The following is a 22,585-nucleotide window of genomic DNA, read 5'->3' on the forward strand; positions in this document are numbered from 1 at the left end:
TCCAATTCGGTATGTCCTGGGACTCAATATAATATGCAATTTCTATGCATTATGGGAAAAAAGAGTTTTAGAAACATTGCTTCTGTATCTTGGAACTCTCTCCAACCAGTATACAGATGCTTTCTCATTCATGGTATTACAATGGATGGGGTAAAATGATTGATTTAACCAGACTCCTATTAAAGAACACTTGAATTATTTCCAACTTCCCGATATTATAAATGCTGCAGTGAATAACCTTATACTGATATCATTTCATACATACACATATATAACTAAAGGACAAGCTGTAGTAGTCACATTGCTAAGTCAGAGTGAGATCCCTTTTATAATTTTTATAGATCGTGCCACATTGCCTTCTACAATGTGTGTGCTTCAGTTCAGTGCAGTCGCTCAGTCGTGTCCGACTTTTCACAACCCCATGAATCGCAGCACCCCAGGCCTCCCTGTCCATCACCAACTCCCAGAGTTCACTCAAACTCATGTCCATCGAGTCGGTGATACCTTTCAGCCATCTCATCCTCGGTCGTCCCCTTCTCCTCCTGCCCCCAATCCCTCCCAGCATCAGAGTCTTTTCCAATGAGTCAACTCTTTGCATGAGGTGGCCAAAGTACTGGAGTTTCACCTTTAGCATCATTCCTTCCAAAGAAATCCCAGGACTGATCTCCTTTAGAATGGACTGGTTGGATCTCCTTGCAGTCCAAGGGACTCTCAAGAGTCTTCTCCACCACAGTTCAAAAGCATCAATTCTTTGGCACTCAGCTTTCTTCACAGTCCAACTCTCACATCCATACGTGACCACAGGAAAAACCATAGCCTTGACTAGATGGACCTTTGTTGACAAAGTAATGTCTCTGCTTTTGAATATGCTGTCTAGGTTGGTCATAACTTTCCTTCCAAGCAGTAAGCATCTTTTAATTTCCTGGCTGCAGTCACCATCTGCAGTGATTTTGGAGCCCAGAAAAATAAAGTCTGACACTGCTTCCACTGTTTCCCCATCTATCTCCCATGAAGTGATGGGACCAGATGCCATGATCTTCGTTTTCTGAATGTTGAGCTGTAAGCCAGCGTTTTCACTCTCCTCTTTCACTTTCATCAAGAGGCTTTTTAGTTCCTCTTCACTTTCTGCCATAAGGGTGGTATTCGCTTAGTCATGTCCAACTCTTTGGAACCCCATGGACTATAGCCCACCAGGCTCCTCTGTCCATGGAATTCTCCAGGTGAGAATACTGGAGTGGGTAGCCTTTCCCTTCTCCAGGGATCTTCCCAACCCAGGGATCAAACCCAGGTCTCCCACATTGCAAGCGGATTCTTTACCATCAGGGAAGCCCAACAGAGGTTTTTCTAATTTATATCCCCATCACCAAATTATCTAAGGTTTTTATCTGTACATCTTTGCAAAGAAACTAAATTATAAAACTGAGTTTATGCCAATCTGCTAGGTAAAAACATGATATCTCATCCTAGTTTTAAATACTCCTTTATTCTGAGTAATATAATCATCTGTCATATTTTAAAAGCCATTTGTATTTTCATTTTTTGAACTATCCATTCATGCCCATTGCTATTTTTTCTTTTTGATTGTCTTTATCTGACAGACTGCAGCCCGCCAGGCTTCTCTGTACATGGAATCCTCCAGACAAGAATACTGGAGTGGGTTGCCATTTCCTTTTCCAGGGGATCTTCTCAATCCAGGGATCAAACCCAGGTCTCCCACACTGCAGGCAGATTCTTTACTGTCTGAGCAACAAGGGCAGAATTAATTTCTAGAGGTTCTTTATATATTAGATATTAGCCCCGTGTGGTATGTGTTTTCTTGAATAAATTAGTAAGTATTTTAATTTTCTTCTGATCTTGTAAAAAGTAGTTATTATATATATATTTTTTATTTTTTATATTTTGTTTTAACTTATTCCTTTATGCTTTTACCTTTCTTAATTCCTTTCTTTTGCTTTCCTTTTAATTGTGGTGTTTTTTCTTTTAATTTTTTGAATTAGATGTTTAACTCATTCATTTCATTCTTTTTGTTTTATCAACGTTAAGTTTTTAAGGTTCTGAATTTTCCTCCAAGCGCAGTTTTGTCTGCATCACTTAGCTATATGAAAAATTTTATTTTCTCCACACGTCTTGCATTCATTGATGCAAGCAAAAAATATAGAAATTTAGAGTTCTTTCCTTTCAACATGTATTTTTGCTAGAGCTTAATAAGATCTAGAGCAACTTGGTTCTTTGATCATCTCTTTCCTTTGTGCTATACAACTTTTGCCTAGCAAAAGAGCTTTTGGCTACCTAAACATGTACTTCTTAAAGTCTGTGGATAATATATAGCGACTAGTTTTGTGAAAAATGCAGTTTATACTTTTTTTATTTTGTTGTTATTGTTCTATGGTTTCCACAGGTAATAGGGACAAAATGTTGTTATGTAGCCATGTTCATACGAGAAATCCTTTTATACATTTTCTGTGTACATTTCTACATGCTTCTCGGCCTTCTCTAGTGGCTCAGACAATAAAGAATCCATCTGCAATGCAGGAGCCCTGGGGTAGATCTCTGGATCAGGAAGATCCCCTGGAGAAAGGAATGGCTACTCACTCCAGTATTCTTGCCTGGACAATTCCATGGATAAAGGAGTCTGGTGTCCTACAGTCCACGGGGTCACAAAGAGTCAGACATGACTGAGCAGCTAACACCTTCCCTTTCCCAGGGTCCACATGCATAGATTTTGTAAATATTTTAAAATGATGAAATGATACACTCCAGGCAACGTTTGTGCTGTAAATACCAATCCTATCCTTTAATCTACATTAAAAAAACTTTAATGACTTTTCTTTTAACCTCTCAGCCCCATCTGACTATTTCATCACCCTTCCATCTATTTATATAGTAGATAAAAAGAATATTCTTATCTACCAAAAAACCTTGCTCCTCAGACTAAAAATATGATATTTAAGAAAGTCTGAGGTAGACATATACATGAAATTCCTTTGAGAAATCACATAAGAAATCATTAGTGGCTTCCAAGGTCTATTAATTTTTGAGTCCAACGTTGCTCTTCCTCACAATACCTGCTGGTAAATTTTGAGATAAAAAGCTGAAAGTCAGTTTATGTGTTATATGTTCGATGACAAGGTCACGTTATTTCATTAAATGGAACAAACCTAAAATCCAAGCTTAATTTGACTTTCCAAACTATGCAAAATGAAGGGTAAACATTCAGATATTATCTGTATTTCCCTGAATACAACACGCTATTATAGTTCTTGTTAGACTAACTTTCATATGAGATGGGATTGTAACTGTCAAGTTCACTGGTACATACTACTGTTAGAATACTGAACTACGGAAAGAATTTCTTCTTTAACTATTGATGTTGCAAAGACTATACGTTATAATTTATGCCAGCTAGGGTTGTAGTCAAAAATGATGAATAGGACAGAATCATTTTCATGTTAGCACTCTGAAATTTTTTTCCTTCACAATTTAAAATCTTCAAATTTTCCCTCTGTTCTATTTGTCCTGTTGAAGAAACTTTTGAACAGGAAAGTATATGGTATTTTATAGTTTCCAAAATCTACAAAGAAAAATGGACTTTTCTTGAGTTACGTCCTTTTATAATAAACAAGGTATCTGGTGAGCAGTGACTACGTGACTTGAGTATAAGGTAAACTGCATAGTCTTCAGGGGTCTGAAACCTCACAGCGTGAACGGAGCGCCTAAATGGGAAGCAGCGCTCTCCTCTCTGCCCTTTGTGTGTGTGTCTCTCGGAGAAGCCGCCACCAGAAACCGGTCACCTCACGACATGTTAACTTCAGTCACAGGTTCACTCTCTCCACAAAAATCTGCTTCTAATATTCTTGCATACTATACAAAATTCTGATTAAAAAGCCAGAATTACTTGATTTAAGCTGGCAGGCAAGTCATTTACCTAAAGGTTCAACTTAACGGCTCACTGCCTAACTTGCCTGAATTTAAATCATGAACTTTAACTTCCATTCAGAAAGAAAAAAATTTTTAAAGATCTAAATCTAAAGAAATATTAAGCTTCACAAGCCAGACTTTCAAATGTTAAAGGTGAACCAGATGGCTTCCTTACCTGAATCTTACAACATCCTCTACTATACCTTAAATTCCAACTCTCACCAAATATTACCGTCTAATGTTCTTCCTTCTATAGAGACCCATAGTTTTTGCTATGGTAAAGATTTTTCCAAGTTACTATTTTGTGCAACCAAAGATATTGCCTTTCCATTAAACTCACACATGTCCCATAAAATAAACATTTTATTCCTTACAGCCTCTAAAATTTAGACTCTACAGTCTAGACAGATAGCAGTTAAGAACATGGGTTGAATATCTCATCTCTGCCGACAGCTGTGTTGTTTTGTGAAAGTAATTTACCATTGTAAACTTCAGTTCCAGGTTCATAATTGTATGGGGTTAATAACAATATTTATTTCATGGGAATATATACAGTTAAGGCATATAAGAAGCTTCTAGCAACTGCCCAGTCAATTCAATTCTTCAACAGATATTTACTGAACACCTACTAGCTAGCTGGAGGAGGAAATGGCAACCCACTCCAGTATTCTTGCCTGGAGAATCCCATGGACAGAGGAGCCTGGTGGCCTACAGTCCACGGGGTCATAAAGAGTTGGATACGACTGGATCGAGTGAGCACATAGTAGCTAGCACTGTTTTAGGTACTGGTTGCACTGACTGTTAAATGCAATCCTGGCCCTTATAGAACTTACATTTCTCTTGCGGGAGATAGACAACCAAAAATGCATCCTATAGTATGATGTCAGGTAAACAGAACTGTAACAGAGAGAAATTGAGGACAAGAGAGAGATATAAGGGGGTAAGGTGTTATTTCACAGGCAGCAGTCAGAAAAGACCTCCCTGATGAAGTGACATTTGAACAGAGTCTGAGCTAAGGAGAGAACAGGCCCTGTGCGTCCCACCGTGCTGCTAGTATGATGGTGATGATCAAGAGCAGCAAGCTGTGTGGGACACCTCTCTCACTCCCATACCTTCCCACAGGCTTTGGGAGGCAGAGGAGGAAACGTCAGCCAGGGCAGAGTGAGGGATGGCTGGGTGGAACATCGGTTCGCTTCATCATCATGAGAAAGTCAATTTCCCTAACTCAGGCTGTCTAGTTTCGTCTAGTTTCGCGTGCCTCTGGGAATAAGAGAGAAATTACCCTGGTCGCCGCGTCCTCTACTCAGGCATATACTGTGCACGTACATTCTCATGAGTAAGAGGGAAACAAATGGAGAGAGGCGTGGGGTACTATAAACAGAAATTATACTGAGACCAAAATAGCATTCTTTATGTAGGCTAAAAATGAAGTCTGGCAAGATGGAAATTACATGTTTTATAGCACAGTATATGGTCAAAGACATTAACTTCTTACACAAATTAAATCAGGAAAGAGATTCCATTTATAAGATGACAAATAACTTTCCAAGAGAAGATACGTAACAGATAAGACCAGCATAAGAAAACTGTTTCCCACTCATGATTGAAAATTACCTGCTCTTATAATCCTATTTTGTGATTTTCTTTTAAAAGAGTGATATGATTCTTTAAATCAAGTGCTTAATAATATTTACCATAAATTGAGATAATAACTTGCATATTTCAAATATCAAGTTAACAGTCAACTAGATTAACTTCAAATTTCTACCTCATAAAACGATCATATGTAGCCCCTTAATCTTTCACAGCTTTCAGTGTAGTCATTTCCATAACTAAGGCTATGGGATGCTGGGATAATCGGCTCCACAGGCAGAGTCGGGGGTCTGAGAGGAAGAGAATAACCGGCCATGCAACAGTCCAGAGCATCTGCTCCGCTTCTCGACGACTGTTTCACGGACTATTTCATACCGTGAGGGATATAGCTTTACTTACACATTCACACCCAAGGCCACATAAGCACTGTTTTGCGCCTCTTTTAAGGCTCTGGTCTCTCAGCTTAGACTTGGCTAAGCAAGTGGACAATGCAGACACTAGGCTGGCTTAAGAAATGAGTCACAATCGCTTGACAGTATCCTATCCTATCTCCCATTAACCTAACATGGTCAAACTATGGTACCTTCACCGCACTGAACTTTACTTCATATTGGGATATACTAGAATTGAGTTCATACTTTCACATGTACAACTAAGGATACAAAACTCCTGGCACTTAAAGTGCTGGAGCAGGGCAGTGGTGAAGAGCTGTCAAAGGACCCCTAGATTTATGGTTTGAGCAGCTGGGTTTTTGGTGATACCATTTACTATAAAGGAAGAACAAATTTTGTAGTTAACTGTGATACATTCAGTTTTAGGTGAAAAGTAGAAAATTTTTAGATTTGGGAAAGATATATATCTGAGCTGGAAACATAAATTTGCAAGTCACTGATGTATTAATAGTAAATAAAGTCATGAGAACAGACAGCAGTTATTCATCGATGAAAGATGAAACATTAATAGACCTTTTTTTAACTAGAGAAAAAATATAACAGCCTGTTCCAGACTAAAGGAGAATTTTTATAGGGTTTTCTGCAATTGAAATGTAAAACAAAAGTGAAAGGAAAAACACTAACAAAGAATGAGCCAAACTCATAATTCTAGAAAATTATGCAAAAAGGACAATTCTTTAGCCACCGAATTAATGTTTAGAAACTGACTGTTGAAATCTTCTGTGGGTGGAATGTAAAAATAAAGAGTGAGTAATAAATACACAATACAAGTACAAACACAGACACCATGTTCCAGGCTAACAAAGGGAACTATAACAACTGCTTTTTAAATTTTTAAAATTTCAGGTGAATTTAGATTATATACTAGCATTCTTGGGAATAACACTTGGTTCATATTACAAGTCATCCCTGGACACATAAACCTCAAATCAGCATATCTTAACCTCCCAGGTTTTACGACTTCCCTGTTTCTACACTGTTCCTCATGTGAGATGGCTCCCTCAGGAAAGGGGCTCCTGTGGACCCCAACTCAATTCCTGGACCATTAAAAGTGCCCAGAAGCTAGGCCGGCTCCACTGTCCCCCTAGTCCAGGTGCCACAGGTCTCACCTTAAAAACACAAGCCTTCCTCAACCCACTTACTACCTCACAGATTGCTTAAAGCACATAAATGCAATCTGTTCTATGATAGATCTTAGAGGTAACGATGACCTAGAACAATCTCTCACCCAGCTAGCTGACTCTACAGTGAAGCTATGATTTACTGACCCTGAGAAGAATAGTGTAGTTTTAAAAAATTCCAATATCTTACAATATATCATACACTTAACACCAAAAAGTAAAATTCTAATTAACTCTTAATTGCTGGACATTTTCTTGGACATCTACGTCTCAGAATCTTTTATAAACTAAATCTTTTAAACTCTGAACCTTATAGTGTGAAGGAAAGCCTCAAGTCTTTCAAGAAACACTTGAAAGGAATAAGAAAAAAGACAGGCCATTTGTAACCTAGCAAACACTGAATAAAAAGACAACCCACCTGCCATCTAAGTACAACCAAGGAAATTTCACACTTTAACTATATTTGTTTCCAAAATTATAAATAACCTAAGAACTTTATTTAGTGTGGGACATAACTTACAAAGCAGTCTTTTCTTTTTTCTTTTGTTTAAAAAAACTGAACGTAAGCACCTACCTTAGGAATAGGATTCAGCAGAATTACACCTGACTTCTTAGTGATGACCTGTTTTGTTGTATAGTGATGGTCTATAAGTTGAGGAATATTTGAAAACCCAGTGCCTTCAAAACGATACATATTCTGGAGAAAGAACAATAAAGACATGGCTTAAGCAACACTTCATTCATCAATAAAGTTCCATTTAAGAAAATCTATTGTTGTACAAGTGTGTGAAGATATTTAACACTGCTGAATTATAATACACTTAAAAATGGTTAAGACGGTAAAAATAAAGATAAGTGATATTGCAACATGCTAAAAAATAATCTTGCATTAATTTTCATAAATGACTAAATGTAATTCAGATTGTTAAAAAGAAAGAAAGAAAAAAAGAAGAAAAGAAAAATTTACAGACCTAGAATGCACATTGCTAAAATAACAACCAAAGGAAATAAACTACAGGATACATTGAAGGAACAGAAATATGTGTACATATGTTTGCATATGTGTTTCATTTGAAAAAGCTTTCAAGACCAAAAATAAAGTCAAAAGTCTGCAGAAGTATATCCAATATAATATTTTAAGAATACCTCTGATGACCATTTATTTCCCTTTCATCAATACAGTATGAATTGATTTTTCTGTACTTGGGTTATTCATGTATTATTCTTTCATCAAACCACATAGTCAAAAACAAAACAAAACAAAACGATACTGTCCTTCACATACACTTGATAGAGAAAATGCAGCAGAGACAAGTCTGTGCGCATCAGCACACTCACATCTTCACACTTGTGATTCCAACACATGAAGTTAGTGACATGTTCCCAAACTCTGTCAAGACCGCTTTCCTCTAACTTAAAAAAGGCACATCCGTTGGTAATCTTATGAATGAATCAATGGCAATAAATTTAGCAAAGAAAAAACATCTCATTGCAGCTATTTTTCAATGAAAGGAGCATTACAATACAGTGTCGTGTAACAAAGGCTCCCATCTGATTATTCACAAAGAGCTCACGTGTACATGTGTATGAATACAGATACAAACATGTTCCATTTTAAGAAAATTCTATGGTAAGAAACAAGAAATTTCTGAACTCTCCAAATTTGGGTACTATTTACAACATTGGAAGGTATTTTCCCAGATAAAGGATAAAAAAACTCAAAACTCGATTTGTGCAATATAAAATTCAGTCAGTTCAGTCACTGAGTCATGTCCAACTCTCTGTGACCCCACGAACCGTAGCACGCCAGGCCTCCCTGTCCACTACCAACTCCTGGACTTTACCCAAACTCGTGTCCATTGAGTTGGTGATGCCATCCAACCATCTCATCCTCTATCGTCTCCTTCTACTCCCACTTTCAATCTTTCCCAGCATCAGGGTCTTTTCCAATGAGTCAGTTCTTCGCATCAGGTGGCCGAAGTATTGGAGTTTCAGCTCCAGCATCAGTCCTTCCAAAGAATATTCAGGACTGATCTCCTTTAGGATGGATTGGTTGGATCTCCTTACAGTCCAAGGGTCTTCTCCAACACCACAGTTCAAAGGTATCAATTCTTGGGCACTCAGCTTTCTTTATAGTCCAACTCTCACATCCATACATGACTACTAGAAAAACCATAGCCTTGACTAGATGGACCTTTGTTGGCAAAGTAATGTCTCAGCTTTTTAATATGCTGTACAATTTGGTCATAACTTTTCTACAAAGGAGCAAGTGTCTTTTAATTTCATGGCTGCAGTCACTATTTGCAGTGATTTTAGAGCCCCCAAAATAAAGTCTGACACTGTTTCCCCATCTATCTGCCATGAAGTGATGGGACCAGATGCCATGATCTTAGTTTTCTGAATGTTGAGCTTTAAGCCAACTTTTTCACTCTCCTCTTTCACTTTCATCAAGAGGCTCTTTATTTCTTCTTCACTTTCTGCCATAAGGGTGGCGTCATCTGCATATCTGAGTTATTGATATTTCTCTGGGCAATCTTGATTCCACCTTGTGCTTCTTCCAGTCCAGCGTTTCTTATGATGTACTCTGCGTATAAGTTAAATAAGCAGGGTGACAATATACAGCCTTGACGTACTCCTTTTCCTATTTGGAACCAGTCAGTTGTTCCATGTCCAGTTCTAACTATTGCTTCCTGACCTGCATATAGGTCTCTTAAGAACCAGGTCTGGTGGTCTGGTATTCCCATCTCTTTCAGAATTTTCCAGTTTATTGTGATCCACACAAAGGCTTTGGCATAGTCAATAAAGCAGAAGAAGATGTTTTCCTGGAACTCTTGCTTCTTCACTGATCCAACGGATGTTGGTAATTTGATCTCTGGTTCCTCTCCCTTTTCTAAAACCAGCTTGAACATTTGGAAGTTCACAGTTCATGTATTGCTGAAGCCTAGCTTGGAGAATTTTGAGTATTACTTTGCTAGCGTGTGAGATGAGTGCAATTGTGCGGGAGTCTGAGCATTCTTTGGCATTGTCTTTCTTAGGGATTGGAATGAAAACTGACCTTTTCCACTTCTGTGGTCACTGCTGAGTTTTCCAAATTTGCTGGCATATTGAATGCAGCACTTTCACAGCATCATCTTTCAGGATTTGAAATAGCTCTACTGGAATTCCATCACCTCCACTAGCTTTGTTCGTAGTGATGCTTCCTGATGCCTACTTGACTTCACATTCCAGGATATCTGGCTCTAGGTGAGTGATCAATCACACCATTGTGATTATCTGAGTCATGAAGAGCTCTTCTATAGTTCTTCTGTGTATTCTTGCCACCTCTTCTTAATACCTTCTGCTTCTGTTAGGTCCATACCATTTCTGTCCTTTATTGAGCCCATCTTTGCATGAAATGTTCCCTTGGTATCTCTAATTTTCTTGAAGAGCTCTCTAGTCTTTCCCATTCTATTATTTTCTTCTGTTTCTTTGCACTGATCACTGAGTAAGGCTTTCTTATCTCTCCTTGCTATTCTTTGAAACTCTGCACTCAAATGGTTATATCTTTCCTTTCCCCCTTTGCCTTTCACTTCTCTTCTTTTCATAGCTATTTGTAAGGCCTCCTCAGACAACCATTTTGCCTTTTTGCATTTCTTTATTTTGAGGATGGTCTTGATCACTGACTCTTGTACAATGTCATGAATCTCCGTCCATAGTTCATCATGCACTCTATCTACCATATCTAATCCCTTGAATCTATTTGTCACTTTCACTGTGTAACAGTAAAGGATTTGATTTACGTCATACCTGAATGGTCTACTGGTTTTCCCTACTTTCTTCGATTTCAGTCTGAATTTGGCAATAAGGAGTTCATGATCTGAGCCACAGTTAGCTCCCAGTCTTGTTTTTGCTGACTGTATAGAGTTTCTCCATCTTTGGCTGCAAAGAATATAATCAGTCTGATTCCAGCGTTGACCATCTGGTGAGGTCCATGTATGTAGTCTTCTCTTGTGTTGTTAAGAGGGTGTTTGCTATGACCAGTGCATTCTCTTGGCAGACCTCTATTAGCCTTTGCCATGCTTCATTCTGTACTCCAAGGCCAAATTTGCCTGTTCCTCCAGGTGTTTCTTGACTTCCTACTTTTGCATTCCAGTCCCCCCTAATGAAAAGGACATCTTTTTTGGGTGTTAGTTCTGTAAGGTCTTGTAGGTCTTCATAGATGGAGAAGGCAATGGCAACCCACTCTAGTATTCTTGCCTGGAAAATCCCATGGACGGAAGAGCCTGGTAGGCTGCAGTCCATGGGTTTGCTAGGAGTCGGACACAACTGAGCGACTTCACTTTCACTTTTCACTTTCTTGCATTGGAGAAGGAAATGGCAACCCACTCCGGCGTTCTTGCCTGGAGAATACCAGGGATGGGGGAGCCTGGTAAGCTGCCGTCTATGGGGTCGCACAGAGTCGGACACGACTGAAGTGACTTAGCAGGTCTTCATAGAATCATTCAGCTTCTTCAGCATTACTGGTCGGGGCATAGACTTGAATTACTGTGAGACTGAATGGTTTGCCTTGGAAATGAGCAGAGATCATTCTGTCACTTTTGAGACTACATCCAAGCACTGCATTTTGGACTCTTTTGTTGACTATGAGGGCTACTCCATTTCTTCTAAGGGATTCTTGCCCACAGTAGTAGATATAATGGTCATCTGAGTTAAATTCACTCATTCCAGTCCATCTTAGTTCGCTGATTCCTAAAATGTTGATGTTCACTGTTGCCATCTCCTGTTTGACCACTTCTAAGTTGCCTTGATTCATGGATCTAACATTCCAGGTCATGGTGGAGAGTTCTGACAAAATGTGGTCCACTGGAGGAGGGAATGGCAAACCACTTCAGCATTTTTGTCTTGAGAGCCCCGTGGACAGTATGGCAAAAAGATAGGACACTGAAAGATGAACTCCTTAGGCTGATAGGTGCCCAGTATGCTACTGGAGATCAAGAGAAATAACTCCAGAAACAATGAAGAGACGCAGCCAAAGCAAAAACAACACCCAGTTGTGGATGTGACTGGTGATAGAAGCAAAGTCCAATCTGGTAAAGAGCAATATTGCATAAGAATGTGGAATATTAGGTCCATGAATCAAGGCAAATTGTAAGTGGTCAAACAAGATGTCAAGATATAAATTTTGTGAATGTTAATGTTTAAGTCAGCTTTTCACTCTCCTCTTTAACCCTCATCAAGAGGCTCTTTAGTTCCTCTTCACTATCTGCCATTAGAGTGGTATCAACTACGTATCTGAAATTGTTGATATTTTCCCAGCAATCTTGATTCCAACTTCTGATTCATCCAGCCTGGCATTTCTCATCATGTGCTCTGCACAGAAGTTAAATAAGCAAGGTGACGATGTACAGCCTTGACGCACTCTGTTCCCAGTTTGGAATCAGTCTGCTCTTCATGTCTGGTTCTAATTGTTGCTTCTTGACCTGCAAACAGGTTTCGCAGGAGGCAGGTAACGGGGTCTAGTATTCCCATCTCTTTAAGAATTTTCCACAGTTTGTTGTGATCCACATGGTCAAAGGCTTTCTTGTAGAGAATGAAGCAAAAGTAGATGTTTTTCTGGAATTCCCTTGTTTTCTATATGATTCAACAAATGTTGGCAATTTGGTCTCTGGTTCCTCTACCTTTTGTAAATGCAGCTTCTGCATTTGGAGGCTCTCAGTTCATGCACTAGTGAAGCCTATGTGGAAGGATCTGGTGCATAACCTCACTACAACGTGAAATGAGCACAATTACATGGTAGTCTGAACATTCTTTGGCATTGCCCTTCTTTGGGATAGGAATGAAAATTGACCACTTCCAGGGCTGTGGGCATTGCTAAGCTTTCCAAATTTGATAACATATTAGGTGCAGTACTTTAACACCATCATCTTTTAGGATTTTAGGTTGCTCAACCTGAATTCCATCACCTCCACTAGATTTGTTCATAGTAGTGCTTCCTAAGGCCACTTGACTTCACACTCCAGGATGTCTGGCTCTAGGTGAGTGACCACAACATTTGGTTATCTGGGTCATTAAAGACCTTTCTTCTATAGTTCTGTGTATTTTTGCCACATCTTCTTAATCTCTTCTGCTTCTGTTAGAGCCTTACCATTTTTGTTCTTTATCATGTCCATCGTTGCATGAAATGTTCCCTTGATATCTCCAGTTTTCTTGAAAAGATCTCCAATCTTTTCCATTCTGTTGTTTTCCTTTACTTCTTTACACTGTTCATTTAAAAGGTCTTCTTATTTCTCCTTGCTATCTCTGGAACTCTGCATTCAAATGGGTATATCTTTCCCTTTCTCCCTTGCCTTTCGCTTCTCTTCTTTTCTCAGCTACTTGTAAGGCCTGCTCAGACAACCACTTTGCCCTCTTGCATTTTTTTTTTCCCCTTGGGGATGGTTTTGATCACCGCCTCCTGTACAATGTTATGAACTTCCATTCACAGTTCTTCAGGCACTCTGTCAATCAGATCTAACCCCTTGAATCTATTTGTCCCTTCCACTGTATAACCGTAAGGGATTGGATTTAGGTAATACCTGAATGGCCTATGGTTTCCCTACTTTCTTCAATTTAAGTCTGATTGTGCAATAAGTAGATCATGATCACAGCCACACTCAGCTCCAGGTCTTGTTTTTCCTGCTGTATGGAGCTTCTCCATCTTCAGCTGCAAAGAATATAATCATCACGACTTCCATACTGACCATCTGGTGATGTCCATGTGTAGAGCTGTCGCTAGTGTTTTTGGAGGAGGGTCTCTGCTATGACCTGTGCGTTCTCCTGGCAAAACTGTTAACTTTTGCCCTGCTTCATTTTGTACTCCAAGGCCAAACTTGCCTATTACTCCAGGTGTCTCTTGACTTCCTACTTTTGCATTCCAGTCCCCTATGATGAAAAAGACATCTGGTTTTTTTGGCTAGTTCTAGAAGGTCTGTAGGTCGTCTTAAAATCGGTCAACTTCAGCCTCTTCAGTGTCAGTGGTCAGGGCCTTTGACTACTGTGATGTTGGATGGTTTGCCTTGGAAGCGAACTGAGATCATTCTGTGGTTTCTGAGACTGCACCTAGACATTGCATTTTGGACTCCTGTTTACTATGAAGACTATCCCATTTCTTCTAAGGGACTCTTGCTCACAGTGGCCATCTGAATTTAACTGGCTAATTCCCATCCATTTTAGTTCACTCATTCCTAAGACGTCAATGTTCAGTAAAGATGTGGCACCAGGAGATGAGCCCCCAAGTTGGAAGGTGTCCAATATGCTGGGGAAGAGCAGAGGGCGATTACTAACAGCTCCGGAAAGAACCAAGTGACTGGGCCAAAGCAGAAATGACACTCAATTGTGGAAGTATCTGGTGGTGTAAAATAAAGTCTGAAGCTGTAAAGAACAATATCTCATAGAAACCTGGAATGTAAGGTCCATGAATCAAGGCGAACTGGACATAGTCAAACAGGAGAGTGTTTAATAAAATGTCATAATGAGATGAAGCTGACAGAGAAAACGAAATGTCAAACTAGCCACTAGTGTCATAGGACCTTTTATAAATTTCTAATATATCTCTTGTAACTAGAGAAATTGCGAATAAATTAATGCGAGTTTTCAGTTTCCCATTCTGAAGAACATATCTAGTTTTTAATCTTCAGGTGGCTTTCTGCCACTGACACAGCAGTCGTGATGGAATAACACAGAGTAACACAAGCAGCAGTACCTCCTCTACGGGCTGAAAGGAGAAACTGACTCCTGGCAATTACTTGTTTAAAGCAATCCTTCTGACATCAGGGACGTCCCGAGTGCTAACATAGTGCAAAACCAGTCAACTCCCTTTCTTAAAGATGAAGATAAAGAATCGAAAAATAATGCCAAGGCCAGTTGCTCACAAAGTTCATCTAAGCAACTACGGTGAAGAACAGTCCATTCACAGAACCCTCGTGCGCCATCAGTGGGAATGTACATTGGTGAAGTCACTACAGAAAACAGTGTCACACTTGCTCAAAAGACTGAAACTGGGACTGCAATATGTGTGCGCTCAGGACTGTCTGCCTCCGTGAGACCTCAAGGACTGTGGCCACCAGGCTCCTCTGTCCATGGGATTCTCCAGGCAAGGATCCTGGAGTGGGCTGCCACGCGCTCCTGCAGGGGATCTTCCCGACCCAGGGATAGAACCCTTGTCTGTCTCCTCCATCAGTAGGCGCGTTCCTTACCACTAGTGCCACCTGGGAAGAAGTATAATATGATCCAGCAATTCCACAATGTGGTAATTTTCCAAAGAAAATAAAAACACTACTTAGAAAAGATATAGGCATCCTTATGTTTATTACAGCATCATTTACAATACCAAGATATATCAAATCAACCTAAGTATCTATCAATAGATGAATGGATAAGAAAGAAGATATACACACACACACACACTGGAATATTAATTGGACATAGAGAAGAATGAAACCTTACCATCTGTGATAACATGGATGGACCTAGAAGATTTCATGCTAAGTGAAATAAGTCAGAGAAAGACAAATATTATGTATGGAATTTAAAAAACAAAAATAACAAAATAGAAACAGACTCATAGATATAGAGAACAAAGTGGTCTTTGCTAGAGGGAAAGAGGGCAGAGGGATGAAAGAAACACGTAGGGGAGATTAAGAGGTACAAGTTTCTAGCTATACAACGAGGAAGTCCTGGGACATAGTGCATAGCACAGGGAACACAGTCAGTAGCGTGTAATGACTTTACAGGGACAGATCACAACTACTGTCACGGTGATCATTCTGTGCTGCGCAAAAATATCAAATCACTATGATGTACACCTGAAACAAATGCAGTATTGGAAGACGATTTATACTTCTATTTAAAAAAAATAGAAAATACATTCAAAAAATGTTGAAGACTTGTTTCTTGATACACTCAAAATTCCAAATATTACATTTGACCTTGTACAAATCTGTACAAATGTATTATAATTCAGCTAAGAGGTTGGTTTCACATATAGATAGACACTTTTAAAGTTTCTCTACTTTAATAATAATGTGACTGTTAATGTGGCTTTAATGTGACTGAAAGAATTCATATTCATTTTTAAATAAGAGATTTCTTTTTGGAGCTACTAATGATTTCTATGTGAATTTCAAAAGAAGCAATAAAAACAGTAGTAGAGAATAAATTTCCACAAATTCTGACAAAATTGTGTTGATTGTCATTTGTACTACATTTTAAAAAATCAAGTAATATATCATTAAAAAATAAGTATATATAAAAATAATTTTATAAAATAAGTTACATAGATACATACAATTCGATATGTTTTAAATATCAAAGAATATTCCCTGAGTCTATAAGAGGGTGTTACTGTGAAGCACACATTCCGTGATACATATTTCTGAATTTTCACTAAGAGTATGCATTACTTTTGTTTTTAAAACATTCACAATATCCAGAATTCATTCCTGATTCATCACTGTGCAACTTAAGAATCAATCATGCATGCTGATGAAAAACACATAAAAAGCAGAATCAGATTTTGTTGCTACACAGATTTCCAGAAGACTATTATTATGCAAGAAAGTCAGACAGAACAGCGTAAGCACATAAAAATGAGAAGGCGATTCAATGAATGTTAATTTGAAATATTATGCCTGAGGAGATCTGAAAAAAAAATTGAGGATAAGCATGCTTCAGAAAAAAATAAAAAGGAAAGAAGGAAAATCATTTCTGAAAGAGGCCAAGATGCATAAGCTGAACAAAAGCAAGCAAAATGCTAAAACACTCCTTTCTGGGGTAATACCCAAATCTAAAAATGTAAAACATAAATTTTAGCTTTCTCAGATAAAAAGAGCACGTTGACTAGTTGTAACATGTTACCAGTTAAACCAGTAAACAGGAAAGGTTGTTGGGGAACCTGAGGAATAATATTAAAATGATCCTGGCATGGCATTTCCTAGTTTACTGTTATTCATTCCTCAGATGTTGTCTCAAACGTTAACTTCCTTAAGTTTTCCAATTAAAAGCTTTCGGAGCCCTGTGTATCTTTATAGCATTTACTATGGTTTATAAATTCATATATTGTATGCGATTTACAAATGAGCGTGAATTCTCCCCAGCATGTAAGCTCCATCGTAACATGTCTGGGCCTTAAAAGCACTCACTCAATCAGTATTTTCTGGAAATTAATTAATCACGGTTTGGAATGGATTTGCTTTACTGTTACGGAGGAAGCCTCCTAAGTCCCTCTCTGTGTGCCTGGGGCACAGAAAATGGTCTCTCATGATGGTTTCATTTTGACTTCACGGTATATACTGCCTTCTCTTGAATCCTTGAATGGCTGGGTAGTGAAACAGTTAAAAGAATCTTAAGCATGCAAGGACAAGGCTACAAACTTGGAATTGACTGTCCTCCAAACAAACTGTGGATGTGTATTTACTTTCGCTCAGCCTATCTGAAGACCCATCGTATGGATTTAAAAGGTCGTTCAAAGAGCCTAGAGACTGTGGCAACAAAGCAAGGCAAACCTGTCTGGTACCTTCAGAGACTAATCCATCAGTTCAGAGCGGAACTCAGCCCATGGCAGACATCCAATAAGCACCTGCTGACTGAACTGATGATATAACACGCTGAGATACCTAATTTCACATAGTTACTGCTCACGGCCTCCATTTTCGTGTTATTTCTGTTTGATTGGCCCACATCCCAGGGTCCTACAGAATACTTGCTCAACTAGTACCTCTTGATTGAAATGAATGAAGAAATAAAAAATGATGATATGCAATTACACAGAGGACTTTCCCCCAAGTTTTATTTTAAAATATTTACTATGTTGCTATTTTTCAATTCATTATCAGATGTTAATCCAAGTGTTTGGTTCAGTCATCTCTAATTCTGCATCTTTAATGTTTCTCTGTTCCTAAATTCTACTAATGTCTCACCTACCAGGTATTAAACTCACCAAGCAGTAGGCCATACATTTTTAATTTCACCTTCCTAGCTTGCCAACATGAATAAAATGATACTTTACCAAAATGTGTTTTTAGCAAATGTGTCAGATAAATAAATCAGAGAAATATGAATTGGTACTTTCCTATTAATAACAGCATAAAAGTTTCCTCTGTAATACTTTATCACATATTTTTATTTATCTTATACAAAAGCAAGGATTTGATTATACATTAACATATGAAATTTAACAATGCTATTTGAATCTATGAAAATCTACCAATATTTATGACACAAGATAAATAGTTTTAGGTACAAACTCTAACTGTGACTTTACAATATGCACCATAAGCAGGTTAATAACCATGGAATAGTCACTAAGTAACACTAGAATTACACTGAGATTCAGATACTTAGATACGCTTAATATATTAATATCCAATAAAAAGTACAGTGGGAGAGGGCGAGGGTGGGATGATTTGGGAGAATGGCATTGAAACATGTATAGCATCATATGTGAAATGAATCACCGGTCCAGGTTCAATGCATGATACAGGATGCTCAGGGCTGGTGCACTGAGATGACCCAGAGGGCTGGTACAGGGAAGGAGGTGGGAGGGGGTTCAGGATGGGGAACACGTGTACACCCATGGTGGATTCATGTTGATGTATGGCAAAACCAATACAATATTGTAAAGTAACTAGCCTCCAATTAAAATAAATAAATTTAAATTAAAAAAAAAAAAGTAGTTGTCCCTGCTTGAACTAGCTAAAACAACAGACATTCTCTGCTAGCATAGTAAGAAAGGTAAAAATTGAAAGTATCTGCATCCATGTAGGTCAGCCATAATGTTCACAGCACGCAGCTTCACACCATGTTGTAAAATAACTGATAGGCATACAAAAATAAAGCTTCAAACTAACTGCCAAAAGAGATTCTAGTTGGCATAAACAACATTACTAAAAGTAACATTATTTGTGATCAATGAATGCCTCAAACTTAAATATATGATTTCTAAAATAACATTTCCACTATTATTTAAATTTCACAAATAAATCTCAACAGGAACCAGAAAGAATTTTTAAATTCTCCAATTACACTGATATTCCATACAAAGCACGTTTGTATGTTTTCTCAAATAAAGTGTTCAAACAATGGTAAAAATGCCTAATGGTCTCCACAGCACTTAATAAGAACATATTCATTCACTTTCTGAGTCTCACAAGCACTGTATCGGCTATTACCCCCATTACATCCCGAACCCCAGAGCTTATCATGTACATATCTGGGCTTGAAACCCAAGTTTCCATTGGTCTACTACTTGACATTTTTCCATTTTCTAAAATCCTGTATGTCTTTATATCTTCCTCTCTGAGGACATCTGTCCCCTTATGTACAGCTTTCATAATCTAGTAATGGATTATAAAGTCATTGATTGGAATAAAATTCCAATAGGCAATATAATAAATATCTGGTAATGACTTCCCCCATTTATAAAACCCTTCCAGACAACAGGTATATGACAAAGGAAATGGAATAATTTTAGACCAAGTAAGAATCACCTACATAAAAAGAAAAAGAATTAAAATTTCTCCCAGTACTCTATTCTACCTCAAAACTCTTATGACTGAAGAACTCAACATTATATAAGGAGGGCAAATTAAATAAAATTAGGTAGTGGAAAACTGGAGGCATTTACAGAAACATAGGCACTCTCTTCTTTAATAGAGATCTCTGCAAAATTTCAGTGTCAGAGGAAGCCAAATAAAATCTTTAAATGTGAACTTGTAACAATGTCTCATTTTTAGAATATATAATGCTGTTCACTTTAGTTACTTTAAAACAAAATGGAAATATGAAGACAAGTCATAATTTCCAAGTGGACCCTTTCCATTTTGTTTCTGAAAAAAACTAATTTAAATTCCTGTGGTTACATTTTAAACTATAATAGGTAATAAAAGAAATATTTCAGTCTTAATGTATGAAACATTTCAAAATAGTAACTTTTAGAGCTTAGAAAATAGACGGAAACATTCATATAAATTGTAGTTAGTTCATACTTCACCTACCCTCTTTCCTTCTAAATTCCCACACCATTTTACAAATATTGCCAACATGGTCACAGGTTGTAAGAAGGAAGGGTGTCTATCAATACACCATAATTTAAAGAGAGATGCAAATTATAAAACACTTTGCCAAGGAAATAAGGAGTGACATACTATTAGAAACAGTGAGTTTGATGTATGAGAGCAGACAATTATAATCATCACGTTGAGATCTGAATACTATACAAAATTAATGTAATATACACTTTAAAAGGCTTATCTTAACCCATCTGAACAGCATCTATTTTCCTTTAAATATAATTCTTAGATGTGACTATACTAAATGCCACTTTTAAATGGTTATTTTTATGATATGTGAATTTCACCTCAGAACTGTATCTATGTTACATAGAGATAAAACGTAATGTATTATCACTAGATGAATTTATATGTATCTGAACTATGTACGAATGGGAACATACATGTCCCTAAAACCTCCTGAAATCCATCTAATGACAGTGGTCCAACCTCCTTGTAAGTACTTAGTGTCGCTATAGTGCCTGGACATTTCCTGAAATCCTACAGGCAGCCAGCTTGAAAACGCATGCTGTTTGAAATGTGGAGGTTAAAAAATGACAAACAGAAGCATTAATTCCTTCCTATGCCAAAAAGTTTGAAATTTCTCAGTGGATAAAGTTAGAGAATTTTGAAATCACTCTTCATCTGTTTAGTGCTTAATAAAGAATGCAACAAAAAAGGAAACAGCTTACAATACTTAAACTTCAATAAATAAATCAGTATAACAAGCAATGTGACTTGATCACTTTTAAAAATCTTTCTAAATTTCTATTTACTGTTCATTAACACCAACAAATAAAAGCTTATACTTATATGGAAAAAACTCCTTAATCCTCAATGAATCATAAATCAATTCAACTATCACCATCTCATTCATTAAGGTATTTATTATTATTATTTAATAAAATATTTCTTAAAAATCTTGTGGCAACATTTTTGTGAATTTCAAGGTCCAATTTTAAGAGCATAAAAATCATAATTAAGTTTCTCTAGAAAAAAATTGTAATAATCACATATTTCATTTTTAAAGGATCATAAACAAAGTTAATTTAAAATATTAAATAGTAATGCATTTAAATTTAATGTAAATTGTAACTGTTTTTAACTTAATATTTCTAAATGCATATTTCCTTTAAAAGATGAACATTTCAGTGCATTTTGGAGTGCTGAATTTAAAAAAACATTAAGTGCTAAAGTTACTGTTATAGGCATTTACCACAAATCATCATTTCATTACAAGTATACCTCAATCAACTACATCAAAATATACATATGAACTGAAGTGGAAACGTACATCAACATACTGTATGATGAAGTGTCTCCTTTGTCCATCAGAAAATACAGAAAGGACATATTCACCAGGTTTCCCATGACTCTCTCGCACCAAGAAGTCTCCCTGCTGTTTTAGCAGGTCTTGCGCTTCTATTCTGGGAATTGCACCATGGTACCAGTCCTGCTCTGCCAGAGGTTTCTCAAGTACGGGGATCGTATCACAGAACTTGAGCACATATTAGGGGAAAAAAAAAAAACAGTAAGTTAAAGAAGATAGCAATTTTTTTCTGGTAGGACTAACAGCAGTTATAAATACTTCTTACCTATGTTCCTCCCTTTAATTGACCAATTAAAAGTTATCCGAAAAATCTGCAATGTTCATAATCTTTTAATACTTCCTCGAGCACTGCTGCTGACGCATAATACATATCCTATACTACAAGATTATTTGTTTTTTCTATCAGACATAGGTACATACAATATTAGCATTTAGAGTTAGCACTTATAGTCTTAGTCACCATATCATAAAATACATATATTTAAAAATCTTCTATCAGAGGATTATGATGAAATGAGAGTATTATCAGAGAAACATCATAAACAACTTCATTTTTAAAGAATTAAAAGGTGAATCATATGTTTTTATGGAATTAACTCTTGATCACATGGGCTGCCCACGTCATGGGTTCCAGGAACACTAAGCCTTCTTCTGGTGCCGCCTTCTTGCTGTGCCTGCTCATCCTTGCTCCTCCGATTTCCTTAACCATTACCTCTGCCACATGGCTGGTCCTGATCCTGCACAGCAACGGCAGACAAAGGCTCAGCTGAAACAGCATCCCTGAAACCACCAAGGTGTAATGACAAACATGCGACAGAAACAAGGGAGGGATACAAGCCATGAGCACAGCAGGAAGCAAGTTATCTGTTATTTTAGGAGGCCAAATGCTAACAACAAATAGAGACAACTCAGAGCTGGTTATGTTTCTTTGAAATGTTTCTAATTAATAATAGATGAAATCATACGTCTTCTGGTTACACTAAACAGTTATTTGTGTGTTTATATTTATCACCCACAGAAACTGAACTGCCCCAGGTCATGAGAATCCTTCATGGGTAAGCCACGGGCGCCTCCCTGGTAAATGAGAACCAGTTTGAAGACAGCCTG

General features: G+C 37.6%; 1 protein-coding gene across 4 annotated transcripts in view; it reads right to left on the minus strand.

The window, feature by feature from the left end:
• FER (FER tyrosine kinase) overlaps positions 1-22,585 on the minus strand; it is a 465,560-nt gene that overhangs the window by 213,532 nt on the left and 229,443 nt on the right. For all 4 annotated transcript variants that reach the window (XM_018049986.1, XM_018049985.1, XM_013965817.2 and 1 more), the window contains 2 exons: positions 21,443-21,646; positions 7,659-7,781 (listed from right to left, as the gene is read on the minus strand). In XM_018049986.1, coding sequence (XP_017905475.1) covers positions 7,659-7,781; positions 21,443-21,646 — 327 coding nt within the window. The remainder of the gene's footprint in view (positions 1-7,658; positions 7,782-21,442; positions 21,647-22,585) is intronic.

This window comes from Capra hircus, chromosome 7 (assembly GCF_001704415.2).
Source record: "Capra hircus breed San Clemente chromosome 7, ASM170441v1, whole genome shotgun sequence".
Classification (NCBI taxonomy): domain Eukaryota; kingdom Metazoa; phylum Chordata; class Mammalia; order Artiodactyla; family Bovidae; genus Capra; species Capra hircus.